General features: G+C 43.0%; 2 protein-coding genes and 1 pseudogene across 2 annotated transcripts in view; all 3 read right to left on the bottom strand.

The window, feature by feature from the left end:
- Positions 1–15,605, bottom strand: part of LOC144268911 (protocadherin alpha-2-like) — a 213,097-nt gene that overhangs the window by 177,191 nt on the left and 20,301 nt on the right. The gene's annotated exons all lie outside the window — the stretch shown is intronic.
- LOC144269090 (protocadherin alpha-3 pseudogene) lies at positions 1,745–4,141 on the bottom strand (annotated as a pseudogene).
- Positions 5,161–12,019, bottom strand: LOC144269089 (protocadherin alpha-5-like). The gene is made up of 3 exons (XM_077824594.1): positions 9,647–12,019; positions 6,773–6,931; positions 5,161–5,262 (listed from the first exon to the last, which is right to left on the bottom strand). The coding sequence occupies exons 1-3, from the start codon at positions 12,017–12,019 to the stop codon at positions 5,161–5,163; spliced, it is 2,634 nt and encodes an 877-aa protein (XP_077680720.1).

The raw sequence follows: 15,605 nt of genomic DNA, 5'->3' as shown, positions 1-15,605 counted from the left end.
AAGTGCGCCTTCCTGCGTTCTCAAAGGGGTTTTTGCTCTTGGGTGGTGAGCATCTACCCATCCAAGGTCAGAGAAAAATGTAACCTTGGGAGTTTAATACAAGCCTGGAGTGTCCAATATTAATTTTTAGAATCCTTGCGGGCCCCCACTTCTGCACTCAAAGTGCCAGAGTTGGGAATCAGGCTTGACTCTGGGCTTAAACTACTCTCTGTTTAAATGACAACCCATAAGAACATAAGAAAGGCCATAATGGGTCAGACCAAAGGTCCATCCAGCCCTGTATCTGGTCTATTGACAGTGGTCAATGTCAGGTGCTCCAGAGGGAGTGAACCTAACAGGTAATGATCTAGTGATCTCTCTTCTGCCACCATCTCCACCCTCTGACAAACAGAGGCTAGGGACACCATTCCTTACCCATCCTGGCTAATAGCCATTAAGGGACTTAACCTCCATGAATTTATCCAGTTCTCTTTTAAACCCTGTTATAGTCCTAGCCTTCACAACTTCCTCAGGCAAGGAGTTTCACAGGTCAACTGTCCATGGAATGAAGAAGAACTTCCTTTTATTTGTTTTAAACCTGCTACCCATTAATTTCATTTGGTGGCCCCTAGTTCTTATATTATGGGAACAAGTAAATAACTTTTCCTTATTCACTTTCTCCACACCACTCATGATTTTATATACCTCTATAATATCCCCCCTTAGTCTCCTCTTTTCCAAGCTGAAAAGTTCTAGCCTCTTTAATCTCTCCTCATATGGGACCCGTTCCAAATCCCTAAACATTTTAGTTACCCTTTTCTAATGCTAGTATATCTTTTTTGAGATGAGGGGACCACATCTGTATGCAGTATTCAAGATGTGAGCGTACCATAGATTTATATAAGGGCAATAAGATATTCTCCGTCTTATTCTCTATCCCTTTTTTAATGATCCTTACATCCCGTTTGCTTTTTTGACTGCCGCTGCACACTGCGTGGACGTCTTCAGAGAACTATCCATGATGACTCCAAGATCTTTCTCCTGATTAGTTGTAGCTAAATTAGCCCCCACCATATTGTATGTATAGTTGGGGTTATTTTTTTCCAGTGTGCATTACTTTACATTTATTCACATTAAATTTCATTTGCCATTTTGTTTCCCAATCAGTTTTGTGAGATCTTTTTGAAGTTCTTCATAGTCTGCTTTGGTCTTAACTATCTTGAGCAGTTTAGTATCATCTGCAAACTTTGCCATCTCACTGTTTACTTCTTTCTCCAGATCATTTATGAATAAGTTGAATAGGAATGGTCCTAGGACTGACCCTTGCGGAACACCACTAGTTAACCCCTCTCCATTCATCAAGTATTGATACTTCCAACTGTGTTCACAAATTTCAGCAATTTAACCACCCCCGAAAGAGCATTTACATTCTACCAATGAAACATGCAGTCACATTTGTTAAATCATGGAATCACAAATAGCATATAGGTATCCTCATTTTTCATCAAAAAATATGTATCCAACTCCTGACATAGAAACAATAATAGATTTGACTATTACATATTAAACAGCTGAAATTAAGGATCATGTCCATTGTAGCAAAGTGATTCATTGGGTGAGTCATGCTTGGTTTAATTCCCTTTATCTTCTACCAGGAATAACTTTAGTCCATTGACTTACTAGAATTCTGCCTATTCTGATGAATTAAAGAAATGCATAAGAACATATTCAAATGGGAAATAAATGAATAAGCCTTCCTTATAGATCAGGACTGACTCCAATGACTCACCATTCCCAATGCGTTTGGTGTAAATACTTGCCCCTTCCCTGCCTCTCCATTCTCCCAGGACTGAGGAAAGTTGGGGCTGAAAACCATCAGGTCATTCTTGGCGGTGCCTTCCCCGACACACAGGTTCCGGCTCTGGCGCCGCGAATAAGACCAACTCCCCACTTCGCTCGAGCACACCACGGTGGCTTTCCCAGGACCGCACATCACTTCCGGACCCGGATGGCATCTCAGGCCAACGTACACGACAATCACCAGCACAAACAGCCCGGACAACGAGCAAATGGCGATCATTAAAGACACGTTCATGTCGACCAAGGGCCCTTCGCTCCCGACCCTTTGCCTCGAGTCCCATTTCACAGCCTGCAGACTCTCCACCAGGGACAGGCTGACCGTGGCTGTCGCTGACAGCGCCGGCTCCCCATGGTCCTTCACCAGGATCACGAGTCTCTGGCTGGGGCCGTCCGCCTCCTCCAAGGCCCGCGTGGTGCTGATCTCCCCGCTGTACACACCCACCCGAAAAGGCCCCGCAGCCCCGGCTTCCTGCACTTCGTAGCGAAGCCACGCGTTGTAGCCGGAATCCGCATCCACCGCTCGGACCTTGCCCACCACGTGCCCTGCGCCGGCCGACAGCGGAACCAGCTCCGGCCCTGGCGAGCCGCGGCCGGAGCCAGGCGGGGACACTGCCGGCGCGTTGTCATTTTCATCCAGGACGAAGAGCTGCACAGTCACGTTCCCGCACAAGGAGGGGAACCCGGCGTCCCTCGCGCTCACCTGGAACTGCAGCACTTGCAGCTCCTCGTAGTCAAAGCGCTGCAGCCCATAGATGTGCCCGCTCTCCGAGTGCACCGAGATGTAGCTGGACACGGGCTGCTGCTCTCCCACACTGCGCTCCACCACCGAGTAGCTCACAAAGGCGTTTTCCCGCAGGTCCGGGTCCGACGCCGACACGCTCAAGAGATGGGCCCCGGGACGGTTGTTTTCCTTCACAAACACCGTGTACACGGGCTGAGGGAAAGCAGGGGCGTTATCGTTCACATCCGCGATCGGCACCAAAATGCTGCTGCTGGCCGAGAGAGACGGGGCCCCTTCGTCTCTGGCTGTCACCAGAATCTTATATTCAGACACTCGCTCCCGATCCACGGCCTCCGCCAGCACCAGCGAGTGATAATTCTTAAAGGTGGAGACGAGCTGAAAGGGCAGGTCCGGGGGGATGGAGCAGGTGACTTTGCCGTTGTCTCCCGAGTCCCGGTCGGAGACGCTAATAAGAGCCACCACTGTCCCCGGGGGAGCGTCCTCCGGCACCGGCAGGGAAAGGGAAGTCACGGCCAGCTCAGGGGTGTTATCGTTCAAGTCTAAAACTTCCACCAAAATAGTGCATTGTCCGACCATTGGAGGATTACCTCTATCCGTAGCCTGAACCCGAACTTCATATAAATTAGTGTCTTCGAAGTCCAATAGTCCGTTGACTCTGATCTCTCCTGTGTCTGGAAGTAGGCTAAACACGGCACTTCCGCTGTGTGTCGCACTGCCGCGTATCGAATACATAATATCTTTATTAATTCCATCATCCAAATCTGTGGCGTTGAGTCTGATGACTAATGTCCCATTAGCTGCATTTTCGAACAATCGAATCTTGTAAACGGACTGATTAAATACAGGCGCATTGTCGTTCACGTCCAGCACAGTGATCACCAGCTGAACTGTGCCCGTCAGCTCCGGTTTGCCCCCATCAGTCGAGATGAGTAATAAACGATGCATAGCGGTTTCCTCTCTGTCCAGTGGTTTCTTTACTACAAGTGCTAAAAACTCACGGCCTTCCTCGTTCTTTTGCAAGTCTACAGTGAAATGTTCACTTGAGCTGAGTTTATAGGTTAGCAGAGAGTTTGTGCCAATATCTGCGTCAGACGCGCCCTCTAGTGGGAAGCGTGAGTCCGGCGGTCTCGATTCTGAGATACGCAGTTCTTCATTTACAGAGAACACAGGAGCATTGTCATTTATATCCTGTATCTCCACTTCTACGTGAAATATCCTCAGGGGTTTGTCCACTATCACCTCCAGGTCAATGGCGCACAGGGGGCTCTGGCCGCACACCTCTTCCCTGTCTACTGGCGACTTAACAAACAAAACGCCGCTCTGCAAATTTACCTCAAAATAGTCTCCCCTGCCTTTGGAGACCATCCGGAACATCCGAGACACCAGCTCCGATACCTCTAGCCCCAGGTCCTGGGCCAGGCGGCCCACAAAGGTGCCGTGTTTGGATTCCTCCAGCAGGGAATAACGGACCTGGCCGCTGCCCACCTCCCAGGCCGCGTGTAGCAGAACCAGCCGCAGGAGCTGCCCGGTTCCCAGGGAGTCTCGCCAGAGAAGAGCCATCGCGGACACTGGGCGGTTCTGGTTTATAAATCAGTGACTTGAAACTCCTGATTCCCTATGAATATCCTGATGCGGGATCTCTGAAATTAATTTCGTTTAAATCCAATGCTGTCACATCCGGGAGCCAGCCTGACGCGCTGACAGGCAGGATTTTCAGTGCTTCTGAGGGAGGAGCTGTATGTTTCTTTCCTGTTAAAAAGCCTTTCTAGGCGACAGCGACACCTTGTGTCTGAGACCTTTCCATGCTTTAAATATACAGATTAATATAACAATGTACATAATCCTTACAAAAAGAAAAGGAGTCCTTGTGGCACCTTAGAGACTTTCTTTTTGCGAATACAGACTAACACGGCTGTTACTCTGAAACCTGTCATAATCCTTACAGTTTTCTGACGTTCTTTTTCTTTACAACCTATCCGAAAGATACTATTAGTTCTACGTCTTAACGTACTTTGTTTGGAAATAATTAATTGGTATAATATGGAGATATCCTGATCTTCTCTCTGTAGCCGAAGGAGCAAAATAAATATGTGATACCTTAACCTTGGAAAATTGTCTTAATGTTTAAAACACAGACCTCTGGTCTAACATTGCACGTTTTTATTAGTGTGCTACAGGGGAGAGTCAAGCATATGATAATATTTTCCTATAGCCAAATAATATTATGAAACACAGTAAAGATTTTAGGCCAAAATAGTTATCTGTGGTAAGCTATTGTTGCCTTTAAATCTTTGAATAACATTTCAGAACCTGATTCTTTACTTTTAAAACTGTGTCATAATATCTCTTTCTAGTGACCTATAAGTTGATATACTTTATATCTCTACATGTCTACAGAGACACTGTGTACCTATATATACAATCAATCAATCAATCAATCAACACATGTGGAAAGACCTTTAAGGGTAGTGAAACACTCATAACGCAAGCAACCTGGATTTGGTTTTTGGTTATTTGATGTGTTGTGAATGAAGCAATTGTTCAATATTTATTTTTATCCTCAGAGTTCATTGACCATCCTATTCAAGGAAGGAGACAGACACTTTCTGAACCTCTGCCTCATAGGTTTCACAACCCTGCCTCTTTCTCCATCCAACTTGCACAAAGAAGGAGACAGAGGCCTGAAGAAAAACATTATGTTATAATGTAACCAAAAAATATATTATAATGGTTACACACATGGCTCAGAGCTAAAGATGTATGGGAACCCTTAACTTCCACATTTCCTGACTTTTCAGGGATTCTTTGGTGACCTTACCATTCCCATGGAATTCTCTAGGTTTTTAAAAGACAAATAATATAGTAAAGAAATGCAGTCATATGGAACTACCTGTTGGGCAGTAGTAGAATGGTCTGTCTTTCAGAATACCTGAACTCAATAAGGGAAGGGCTCCTCTGAAACCCAGCCTCCATGACTGCAAACTTGCCTAAGGAGCCCTGGCTCATTCAGTGTAGATAAATAGATCTTATATAATAAAACATGGCTGAAACTTTTCACAGGACATATGGAATAAGACAGGCACCTTTAGAGCTTTGCTTCCTTCAGTGTTCAACTTCACAGATCATACTCCACATACCATCCACAGGTAAAATGTGAAATTCTTCTCTAATTTCTTACATATGCATGCACAGAGCCAGTGGAACATAGCAAGTCCTTATATTAAAGTGAATTTCCACTCAGCTATACATGACCACATACAGAGTGCCAATACCGACTATTAAAATAATGATCATACAACAAAACAAAACCCAAACACTTTAAAACACTGCACGTTAAAAAACTGATTTTAACTGATCAAATCTAAAAAGACTTTTACCAGGCCACTGATAGACATATCTGATGCCTAAGACTTACCTCTTAGTCAGATTTTAAGTTTCTACCACCTTCTGCTTAGACACTACAGCTGTTCAAAAAATGTCAAAACAGTTTTCTTAATTATGAAAAAATATATTTTTCATTCTCTGTTCATTTGAAAATAGCTAAACCATTTTTGATCTTTCAAAAAAGAAAATGTGCTGAGACCAAACTTCCAGAATTTCAGTCCCTGAAGTAAAGTTTGGGAAAAACATAAGCAGCCAGAAAAGGCCTTAGAAAATGGAAACAAATATTTTAGGTTAATTTATATTTAGGTGTTGCTACATATTCCATCTATTATATGTAAACATATCTCCATAAATTCATATGTATATAACAGGTGAAGAAGGTGTAAGGTGAAGGCATTCTGAAGGCATTTTAACTGATAGGGGGCTTTTTTAAAAAGTACCACTATTATTTTAAAAAATGCACTGAAATGTTTGCACTTAATTCTAAAAGTATTGGGTGCCTTTGTCCTCTTTTGCTACAAATGAAATCATTAGACTTTTGGGTTGTGGAAGGACTGCAAGAGCAGACCCCATTGAGGCTTTGCTCCAGCAAATCACTTAAAAACCCAGTTAGCTTTAAGCATGTCAATGAATCTACTCAAGAGTTTAGTGTTTTGCTGTTTGGGGCCCATGTGCATAAGGAATTCAGCACATTAAAATGGCTCTCCAAACAAAAGATATTAGGGCCAATTTCTATCCCCTCTTGGTGCCAGAGAAGCACATCTGGTCAGGTCCAGAAGGAGGTATTTGGGTAGCTTAATAACTTACCTCAAGAAGTATGGATAACTGTCTGCCTCTTCTAGTGGGATAATGAGAGTATCTAGCCACCACGTGAAGCAATTTCTCTGCATTTCCATACTGCATGTCAATAACATTGTCACTTGTGATGATAACCCTCCAAGGTATAACACCACCAATCAAAAACATCTATGGAACAGCAAAAATCACACATCCTTAACCATCAAAAAATTATTGCCTCCATCCAACAAAAAAAAATAAATAAATAAACATGCCAAAATGTTCTCTTTACTATGTTTACTTAATTATTTTTATTTTTAAATCCACATTGGAATTCTTTTAAATATTCTAGGATAAAGTACTCAATTGTGTTATTTTTAAACACAATTTTCATTGTTTTAAGCTGAAGATATCTCACTCTTAGAGGTTATCTACTGATTTACACAGAAATGGGGCTGGAAACAAGATAAGGCAATTGTTTTTTAAAGTTGGGTTATTTTCAGTATTCCAGCATCCATTTCTATGGAAAAGAAAGCAGAAGTGAAATCTAGAAACAACTGAAAGTGACTCAAGGAAAGTGAAAAGAAATTAAAGGCAATAGAACCCAGCCACTGCTTTAATCACATTCATCCCAATTCTTAAACAAATCAGTTCAAATGTGGGGGAAAGGAAATAATTTATAATATATGGTGTGAAATCCCAGCTCCATTTAAGTCAAAGCAATCGACTTCAATGGAGCCAAGATTTCATCTATGGTGTTTATGCTTATTCTTGGCAAATGACACATATATTTGTTCACTTAGCTGTCCCTTATTAGGAAAAAAAGACCTTCCAGGTGGTGGAAACCTGTTTTACAGCAGCAATAATACAGTTATAATAATTTTACAGCTGCAATAATTACAGTTGTAATAATTCAAAAGGAAAAGAACAAATATATCTAGTTTAAGATCATCCATAAGAAGTAAAAGCAAGACCTATACATGTCTGATATATAGGTAACTAGCACAACCAGTATGTTTCTGTTAGTGTATCCTGTCACCAAGGATTATGACTTCAGGAATAAAACGTTGATGAATATAGTGATATAATTACAGGATTTTGATGCTTACATTGATTCACTGGAACTTTGTGCGAACTAACATATAATCAAATGCTTTATGATGATAGCTCAAAAAAAAATTAGAAATTCTCATTTTCTATAAAATACTTCTGCGCTGCACTATAAAAAGAAGAAACATATTCCATGAGAGAAAATGAGAAAGGGCCAATGACACCACCCATGCTTTGCAGGAAATCCAAGGAGAAGAAGGATAAACTTCTGGATAAGGCACATGACAGGAAATCCGGAGATGTGCGCACTCATGTTCCTAGATCTACCACAGATTTTCCGTAGTCTTGGACAAGCCACTTCACTGCTCGAGTTCCCATTTGCCGCATCAGTAAATGGGATTAGTTACAATACTTCATGGGTATATGTGAGTCTAAATTAATTAACTGGTCTAACTGATTAATTAAAAAGTCTAAATTAATTAACTGGTGAAATTCACCTTAGTGCAGAAGGCCAGCGCAAGGCCACATGCATCTTGTAAAGGATATTGTGCGGCTTAAGTGAGTACATAGGTTTTGTGCTTTCCCTCTGCACATGGCGTGAATTTCACCTTTAAAGCGGGATTTAAGTGTCAAGGCTCTTTGTACTGGGATGAAATTCACCCTAATTCTCTAAAGTGCATTGACATCCTTTGACGGAAGGTACTACGGAAGTTAAAAGCTGTATTATTACAGAAGTTGCTATAATAACTGCAATCATTATAATCAACAATCAGTGTTATGAGGGATGGAATTGAGAGTGCCACACAATCTACATATCAAGAGCCATCAGTGATGGAGATTGCCTGATAAATTTTTGAAGGAATTTATTCCCAAGCAAAGAAAACATATGACTCCATTGTAAGATATTTTGACCCAAATATTAAAATGAGACAGGGCTGATAGCGGGGTAAACCATGGAGTTCATTCTATGTTTTAAAAATAAATTGCTTATAACGCTGTATAAAAATAGCTATACTATTCTAGTCCTCTCTTTGTACATTTGTATATTTCATAAAGAGGAATTTAATCATACCACAATAAGAATATAAGAACAGCCACATTCGGTCAGACCAAAGGTCCATGTAGCCCAGTATCCTGTCTTCCGACAGTGGCCAATGCCATGTGCTTCACAGGGAATGAACAGAACAGGCAATCATCAAGTGATCCCTGTTGCCTATTCCCAGCTTCTGGCAAAGTTTAAAGCACTGATATAACCCGCCATAAAAATATGAAAAGACGATTCTAAATCACAGCCTCCACACTACCAATAGTTTTAATACCTGAACTGTGAATCTTATGAGAAAAGCAACTTTTAATATTGTGCTGAAAGGTCAAAACATTTACATTAAGTATCCCACAAGGACATGGGTTTCCAGAAACGTGAACATTATTAACACCTGTCAATGAAGTCCGAAGATTGTTATTTCAAAAGCACATGTTCTAAGTGCCCATTAAAATACTACTGGAGAACATTTATAGACTAATGGAAAAGTGGAAAGGGGTTGAAAAATATAAAGAGAATTCCCAGATAAAATAAAGTTTAAACAAACATTGCTATATTCTTTGTTCATACAAACGGAAATCACTACAAAGATTACCTATTCAAAGCCGCTCAGCAAGAGGGAATAATTCCATACCCAGGACTTTCGCTACCTACACACCATATTCATGGGGAAAGTATAAGTCGTTTAATATTAAAAATATCATATAGAACTTCAAAATCCACACCCAGACACTACTAGCATATTTAGAAAAACTGTGTTCAGTTACACAGATGTTACAAATGTTCTGGAGGTGCAACAATCTTTCACTAACCGTTCCACACACATTGGACGCCATCACTAGCAGTTTCTCATCCCTGTTCTCTGCAGAGTAAGGGACGCTGGGGCTGAAAACCATCAGGTCATTCTTGGCGGTGCCTTCCCCGACACACAGGTTCCGGCTCTGGCGCTGCGAATAAGACCAACTCCCCACTTCGCTCGAGCACACCACGGTGGCTTTCCCAGGACCGCACATCACTTCCGGACCCGGATGGCATCTCAGGCCAACGTACACGACAATCACCAGCACAAACAGCCCGGACAACGAGCAAATGGCGATCATTAAAGACACGTTCAGGTCAACTAAGGGCCCTTCGCTCCCGACCCTTTGCCTCGAGTCCCATTTCACAGCCTGCAGACTCTCCACCAGGGACAGGCTGACCGTGGTTGTCGCTGACAGCGCCGGCTCCCCATGGTCCTTCACCAGAATCACGAGTCTCTGGCTGGGGCCGTCCGCCTCCTCCAAGGCCCGCGTGGTGCTGATCTCCCCGCTGTACACACCCACCCGGAAAGGCCCCGCAGCCCCGGCCTCCTGCACTTCGTAGCGAAGCCACGCGTTGTAGCCGGAATCCGCATCCACCGCTCGGACCTTGCCCACCACGTGCCCTGCGCCGGCCGACAGCGGAACCAGCTCGGGCCCTGGCGAGCCGCGGCCGGAGCCAGGCGGGGACACTGCCGGCGCGTTGTCATTTTCATCCAGGATGAAGAGCTGCACGGTCACGTTCCCGCACAAGGAGGGGAACCCGGCGTCCCTCGCGCTCACCTGGAACTGCAGCACTTGCAGCTTCTCGTAGTCAAAGGGCTGCAGCCCATAGATGTGCCCGCTCTCCGAGTGCACCGAGATGTAGCTGGACACGGGCTGCTGCTCTCCCACACTGCGCTCCACCACCGAGTAGCTCACAAAGGCGTTTTCCCGCAGGTCCGGGTCCGACGCCGACACGCTCAAGAGATGGGCCCCGGGACGGTTGTTTTCCTTCACAAACACCGTGTACACGGGCTGAGGGAAAGCAGGGGCGTTATCGTTCACATCCGCGATCGGCACCAAAATGCTGCTGCTGGCCGAGAGAGACGGGGCCCCTTCGTCTCTGGCTGTTACCAGGATCTTATATTCAGACACTCGCTCCCGATCCACGGCCTCCGCCAGCACCAGCGAGTGATAATTCTTAAAGGTGGAGACGAGCTGAAAGGGCAGGTCCGGGGGGATGGAGCAGGTGACTTTGCCGTTGTCTCCCGAGTCCCAGTCGGAGACGCTAATAAGAGCCACCACTGTCCCCGAGGGAGCGTCCTCCGGCACCGGCAGGAAAAGGGAAGTCACGGCCAGCTCAGGGGTGTTGTCGTTCACGTCTAAAACGTCTATCAAAACTTTGCAGTGTCCTGACAAAGGAAGGTTACCTTTATCGTCAGCCTGAATTTGGAGATCATATACTTTATTTTTTTCGAAATCTAATTGTCCTTTAATTCGGATCTTACCGGTATTCGGTTCTATTGTGAAGACATCTCTTCCACTTAGAGGAACAAAACTACTGAAGGAGTAGGAAATATCCTTATTAATTCCTTCATCCAAATCTGTGGCGTTGAGTTTGATGACTAATGTCCCATTAGCTGCATTTTCGAACAATCGGATCTTATAAACTGACTGATTAAATACAGGCGCGTTGTCATTCACATCCAGCACGGTGATCACCAGCTGAACCGTGCCGGTGAGCTCCGGTTTGCCCCCATCAGTCGAGATGAGTAATAAATAATGCACATGCGTTTCCTCTCTGTCCAGGGGTTTCTTTAATACAAGGACTAAACCATCACTGTGTTCGTCGTTCTTTTGCAAATCTAAAGTGAAATATTCATTTGGACTCAGTTTATAGGTTAGCAGAGAGTTTGTGCCAGTATCTGCGTCAAACGCGCCCTCTAGTGGGAAACGTGAGTCTGGCAGTCTCGATTCTGCAATACTGAGATATTTTTCATTTACCGAGAAAACAGGAGCATTGTCATTTATATCCTGTATCTCCACTTCTACGTGAAATATCCTCAGGGGTTTGTCCACTATCACCTCCAGGTCAATGGCGCACAGGGGGCTCTGGCCGCACACCTCTTCCCTGTCTACTGGCGACTTAACAAACAAAACGCCGCTCTGCAAATTTACCTCAAAATAGTCTCCCCTGCCTTTGGAGACCATCCGGAGCATCCGAGGCACCAGCTCTGACACCTCCAGCCCCAGGTCCTGGGCCAGGCGGCCCACAAAGGTGCCGTGTTTGGATTCCTCCGGCAGGGAATAACGGACCTGGCCGCTGCCCACCTCCCAGGCCATGTGTAGCAGAACCAGCCGCAGCAGCTGCCCGGTTCCCAGGGAGTCTCGCCGGAGAACAGCCATCGCGGACTACTTAGAAATCAGTTTTTTCACTGAGCGAACGCGCAGAGTCCAGGGAATGAGGAGGATGTGTTGCAGGTTTGAAAACAGTTTAATTAAAATGCCGTTGTTACATCCGGGAGTCTGCCTGATGCGCTGAAAGGCAGGATTTTCAGTGCTTCTGAAGGAGGAGCTGTGTGTTTTCTCTTAAGTGTCTTTTTAGCCGATAGCGACACCTTGTGTCTCAGACCTTTCCGTAGTTTATACCTTCCAAACTCTGTCTTCTTTAATCCAGAGGGTTCAAGCATACTGTTTTCTCATCTTTTCCTGCCCCTTTCCCTCCGCCCGCCGAGCTATCACGGAAGATATCCCTTCGAACTTTATGTCGTTCTGTGCGCATTTTAGGAGATAATATTTGGCAACGGACAGAAATTTTCTAAACTTGCCTCTATAACTGAGCCACCAAAAGAAGTCTGGGGTTCCTTACCTATAGGAAGGTGTTTTAATCTTTTCCCATTCAGATCTTTAAAGATTTCATCACTTGATCCTGCACTACCTTCTAATACACTTCCACTGACACACGCGTCTACATCTTAATATCTCTATATCTTACGTTTATCTTACAGCGATACATAGCTACGGTTATCTCCGACTCGGACAGAACAAAAAATATTGAAAGAACATGGAGGTTTGAAAGGAAAGCATTCAAAACTCAGGAAACACAAAATCCTTCTTCCTTATGAATATTCATATAGATTCTGCCATTATTATTTTATTACATCGTTAGTTGATTGGTTGGTTGGGCTAGCTTCTTTAACTACATCATTCAAGGTGAAATTCTGTGTACAGAAGCATAGTTTTATTTTGCAGGCTTAAATTACTTAAATTGTGCATTACCCTTGTGCTGGTTTTCCACAAGTGCCTAAATGTTTGTTTACATCAGTGCAGAGGATACATTGCATTCAGTAAATATGGGAGCTGGTTAATATTTATTTTTATTCTTATTATTTTGGCAGTTACCCTCTGCCTTACCTGCAGATTATTATTCTACACAGAGTGAAGGCGATTTTTTCTGGACTTCTTCCTTATTCACAACCTTTTAAACTGGAGAAGAAACCAATTTAATTATTTAATTAAAGACTATTTTAATGAATATGCATATATGAGCACAGTTATCGATGTGTTAGAAACCTGAATGTTGGCATTTCCCGACTTTTGAGTGCTTCCTTTTGCAATCTTAGTGTTCTTCAACATTGTTTTTTAATGGAATTTCCTACGTTTTTCAAAAATAAAATTTACAAAAACAAGTAACTTCCATTCTATTTTTCGGCAGAAATGAAATGCCTTGGCGTGTACAATATGTTCACTCTCTAAAACTAGGGCTTATTTGGAGTCCTGCCTCACACAATACATAGATTAACAGAACATATATAATGAGGTATAGCTACACCCCCATTACATATATAGCTTCAGATTTCTCGTGGAATATGTTTGGGCTCCTTTACAGCCCGATCTTTATCTGCACACACTTTCGCAGATCACGTTACATAAACACTTGCATATTAAATTTTAAATTCCTCTTAACTTTCTTACACATGCATGCAGGGAGCCAGTAGAACATAAGTGATACCACCAGATACTAAAATAGAATGTATCAGTTACATGCACACATTTACACAATGCGAACGGAACATCAGGAAATCGTTAGAAAGAAAGCAGCAACCAGTGTATACGGTCACAGTATGTTTCCCAATCTTTTTTAAAGTCAGCAAATCTCAAAACCACTTCAACAGATCACTGAAAAGCACATATGTCCCCCCCCCCCTTAAGTTTAAAGTTTTTACAGATCACTTATTTAGGCACTAGAGCTGTTTTCAGAAATGTTACATATTTAAGGAAAATAATACATTTTACTGTGTTTTCACATAAAAACAATCCATTTTAACTCTCTCAAAAGCTGATCTCTACTTTGACTAAACCTGCAATTTAAACTAAAAATGTAAAGGTTATAAGCAGATTTTGAGCAGGTTATAAGCAACTGGAAAAGGCCATTGAGAACGCAAATGTTTAGGCAACTTAACTACCAGTGTTTGTAAATACTTTGCTATATATATAATAATTATAGGCAATATCAGTAAAATAGTGGAACAATTTGAAGAATAATTTTGGTCTTGGGTTATGTTACTAGAACCAGAGGCTAAGGCAACATATAAACCTATTTTATATAGTGCCATTTTTAAAAAAGTATATTATTTGAGACAGTGACTCTTTCCCTTTTGCATTTTTGTATGCCCTATAATCTTGTGTATCCATGTGTGATTTGTTTTGCTTTATATTCGTCTATTAGAAGCTTGGGATACTCAAAGAAGGTGGGAAAAGACCCATTAAATGCTCAAATAATTCAGCACGTTAGAAAGGCTTCCCCAAGTTGAAGGTATTGGCACCAACTTTCATCCACTCTTGGTGACAGCAAAGACAGGACAGCTGGTCAACGCCTCTTCCTAGTAGGAGACACCAGAGGAGACTGATAACTCCTCTCCCCCAGTGGAAGAAGTTTGTACAGTTGTCTGTCTCCTCCTGGTGGATAGTTAGGGTATATATAGTCACTATGTCAGTAAATTTTTTTCGGTTGTTCCAGTCACATGCCAATAAAGTTATCACAAATACAGGATTATCTTCCAATGTGTACCATGCTTACTAACGGCACAAATTAAATCAGTTAAACCGTGTTTCAAAAAACCGTTAGAACTCACAGATGGCTACTACACACCAGGGCTGGCCCACAACATTTTGGCATCCGAGGCAGGGGCCAAAACTTTGAAAGATCTCAATTCTGCCTTCTTCCTGTTCTTCCTGTTCCACTCCTCTCATGGTACTGCTCTGCTACACACCCCAATAAAGGAGAATTAACAACTTAACATGCCTTGTTCAAACATTTTAAGTAACACTTAACTTTCAAATCCCTGAACTGCAAATGTAACTTTTCTTGTCTGCATAGTAAACACTGGCATTTTTATCTGTTTGAATAAACAAAGTGGTGCTTTCCATGCCTTCCTGGTTGCAAAGATTTGAACAGCCTTCTGAAGGTCCACAGTCTGGGCCAGCTCATGCTCTATTGAAATGGCTGCAAGGCCGACCAGCCTCTCCTTTGTCATTGTGGAGCATAGATGTGTTTTTATTAACTTCAGCTTGGAGAAGCTGCATTCTCCACTGGCAACCATTACAGGAAGTGTTAGAAGTATGCGCAGAGCAACGAAAGCATTTGGAATGAGGGTGGTCATCTTATTTGTCCACATATATTCCAGAACAGCCCTTGGAGTTGATCCTGCTGAAATGTATCTTGAAAGGGCTTTCAGTTCACCACCTAAATCACTCACATCAATATCATGCGTGCCATCATGTGTCAACACTGTCTCTAATGCCCTGCATCGCTGGTGTAGGTCTTCTTCGGGTATAGTGAGGAGTTTTGGAATATCATACAACATCCAAAATATACTGCTGTGTTCCTTGAGCTGCATGAAATGTTCTTCAACTGAATGTACTGCACAATCTAGCACCTGGTTAAAGAATTCAACTTTGAATTGTTGTTTGGGGTCTCTTATGGGATTAT

The sequence above is a fragment of the Eretmochelys imbricata genome, chromosome 8, assembly GCF_965152235.1.
Source record: "Eretmochelys imbricata isolate rEreImb1 chromosome 8, rEreImb1.hap1, whole genome shotgun sequence".
NCBI lineage: Eukaryota > Metazoa > Chordata > Testudines > Cheloniidae > Eretmochelys > Eretmochelys imbricata.
This window is presented reverse-complemented; position numbering and strand designations above follow the sequence as displayed.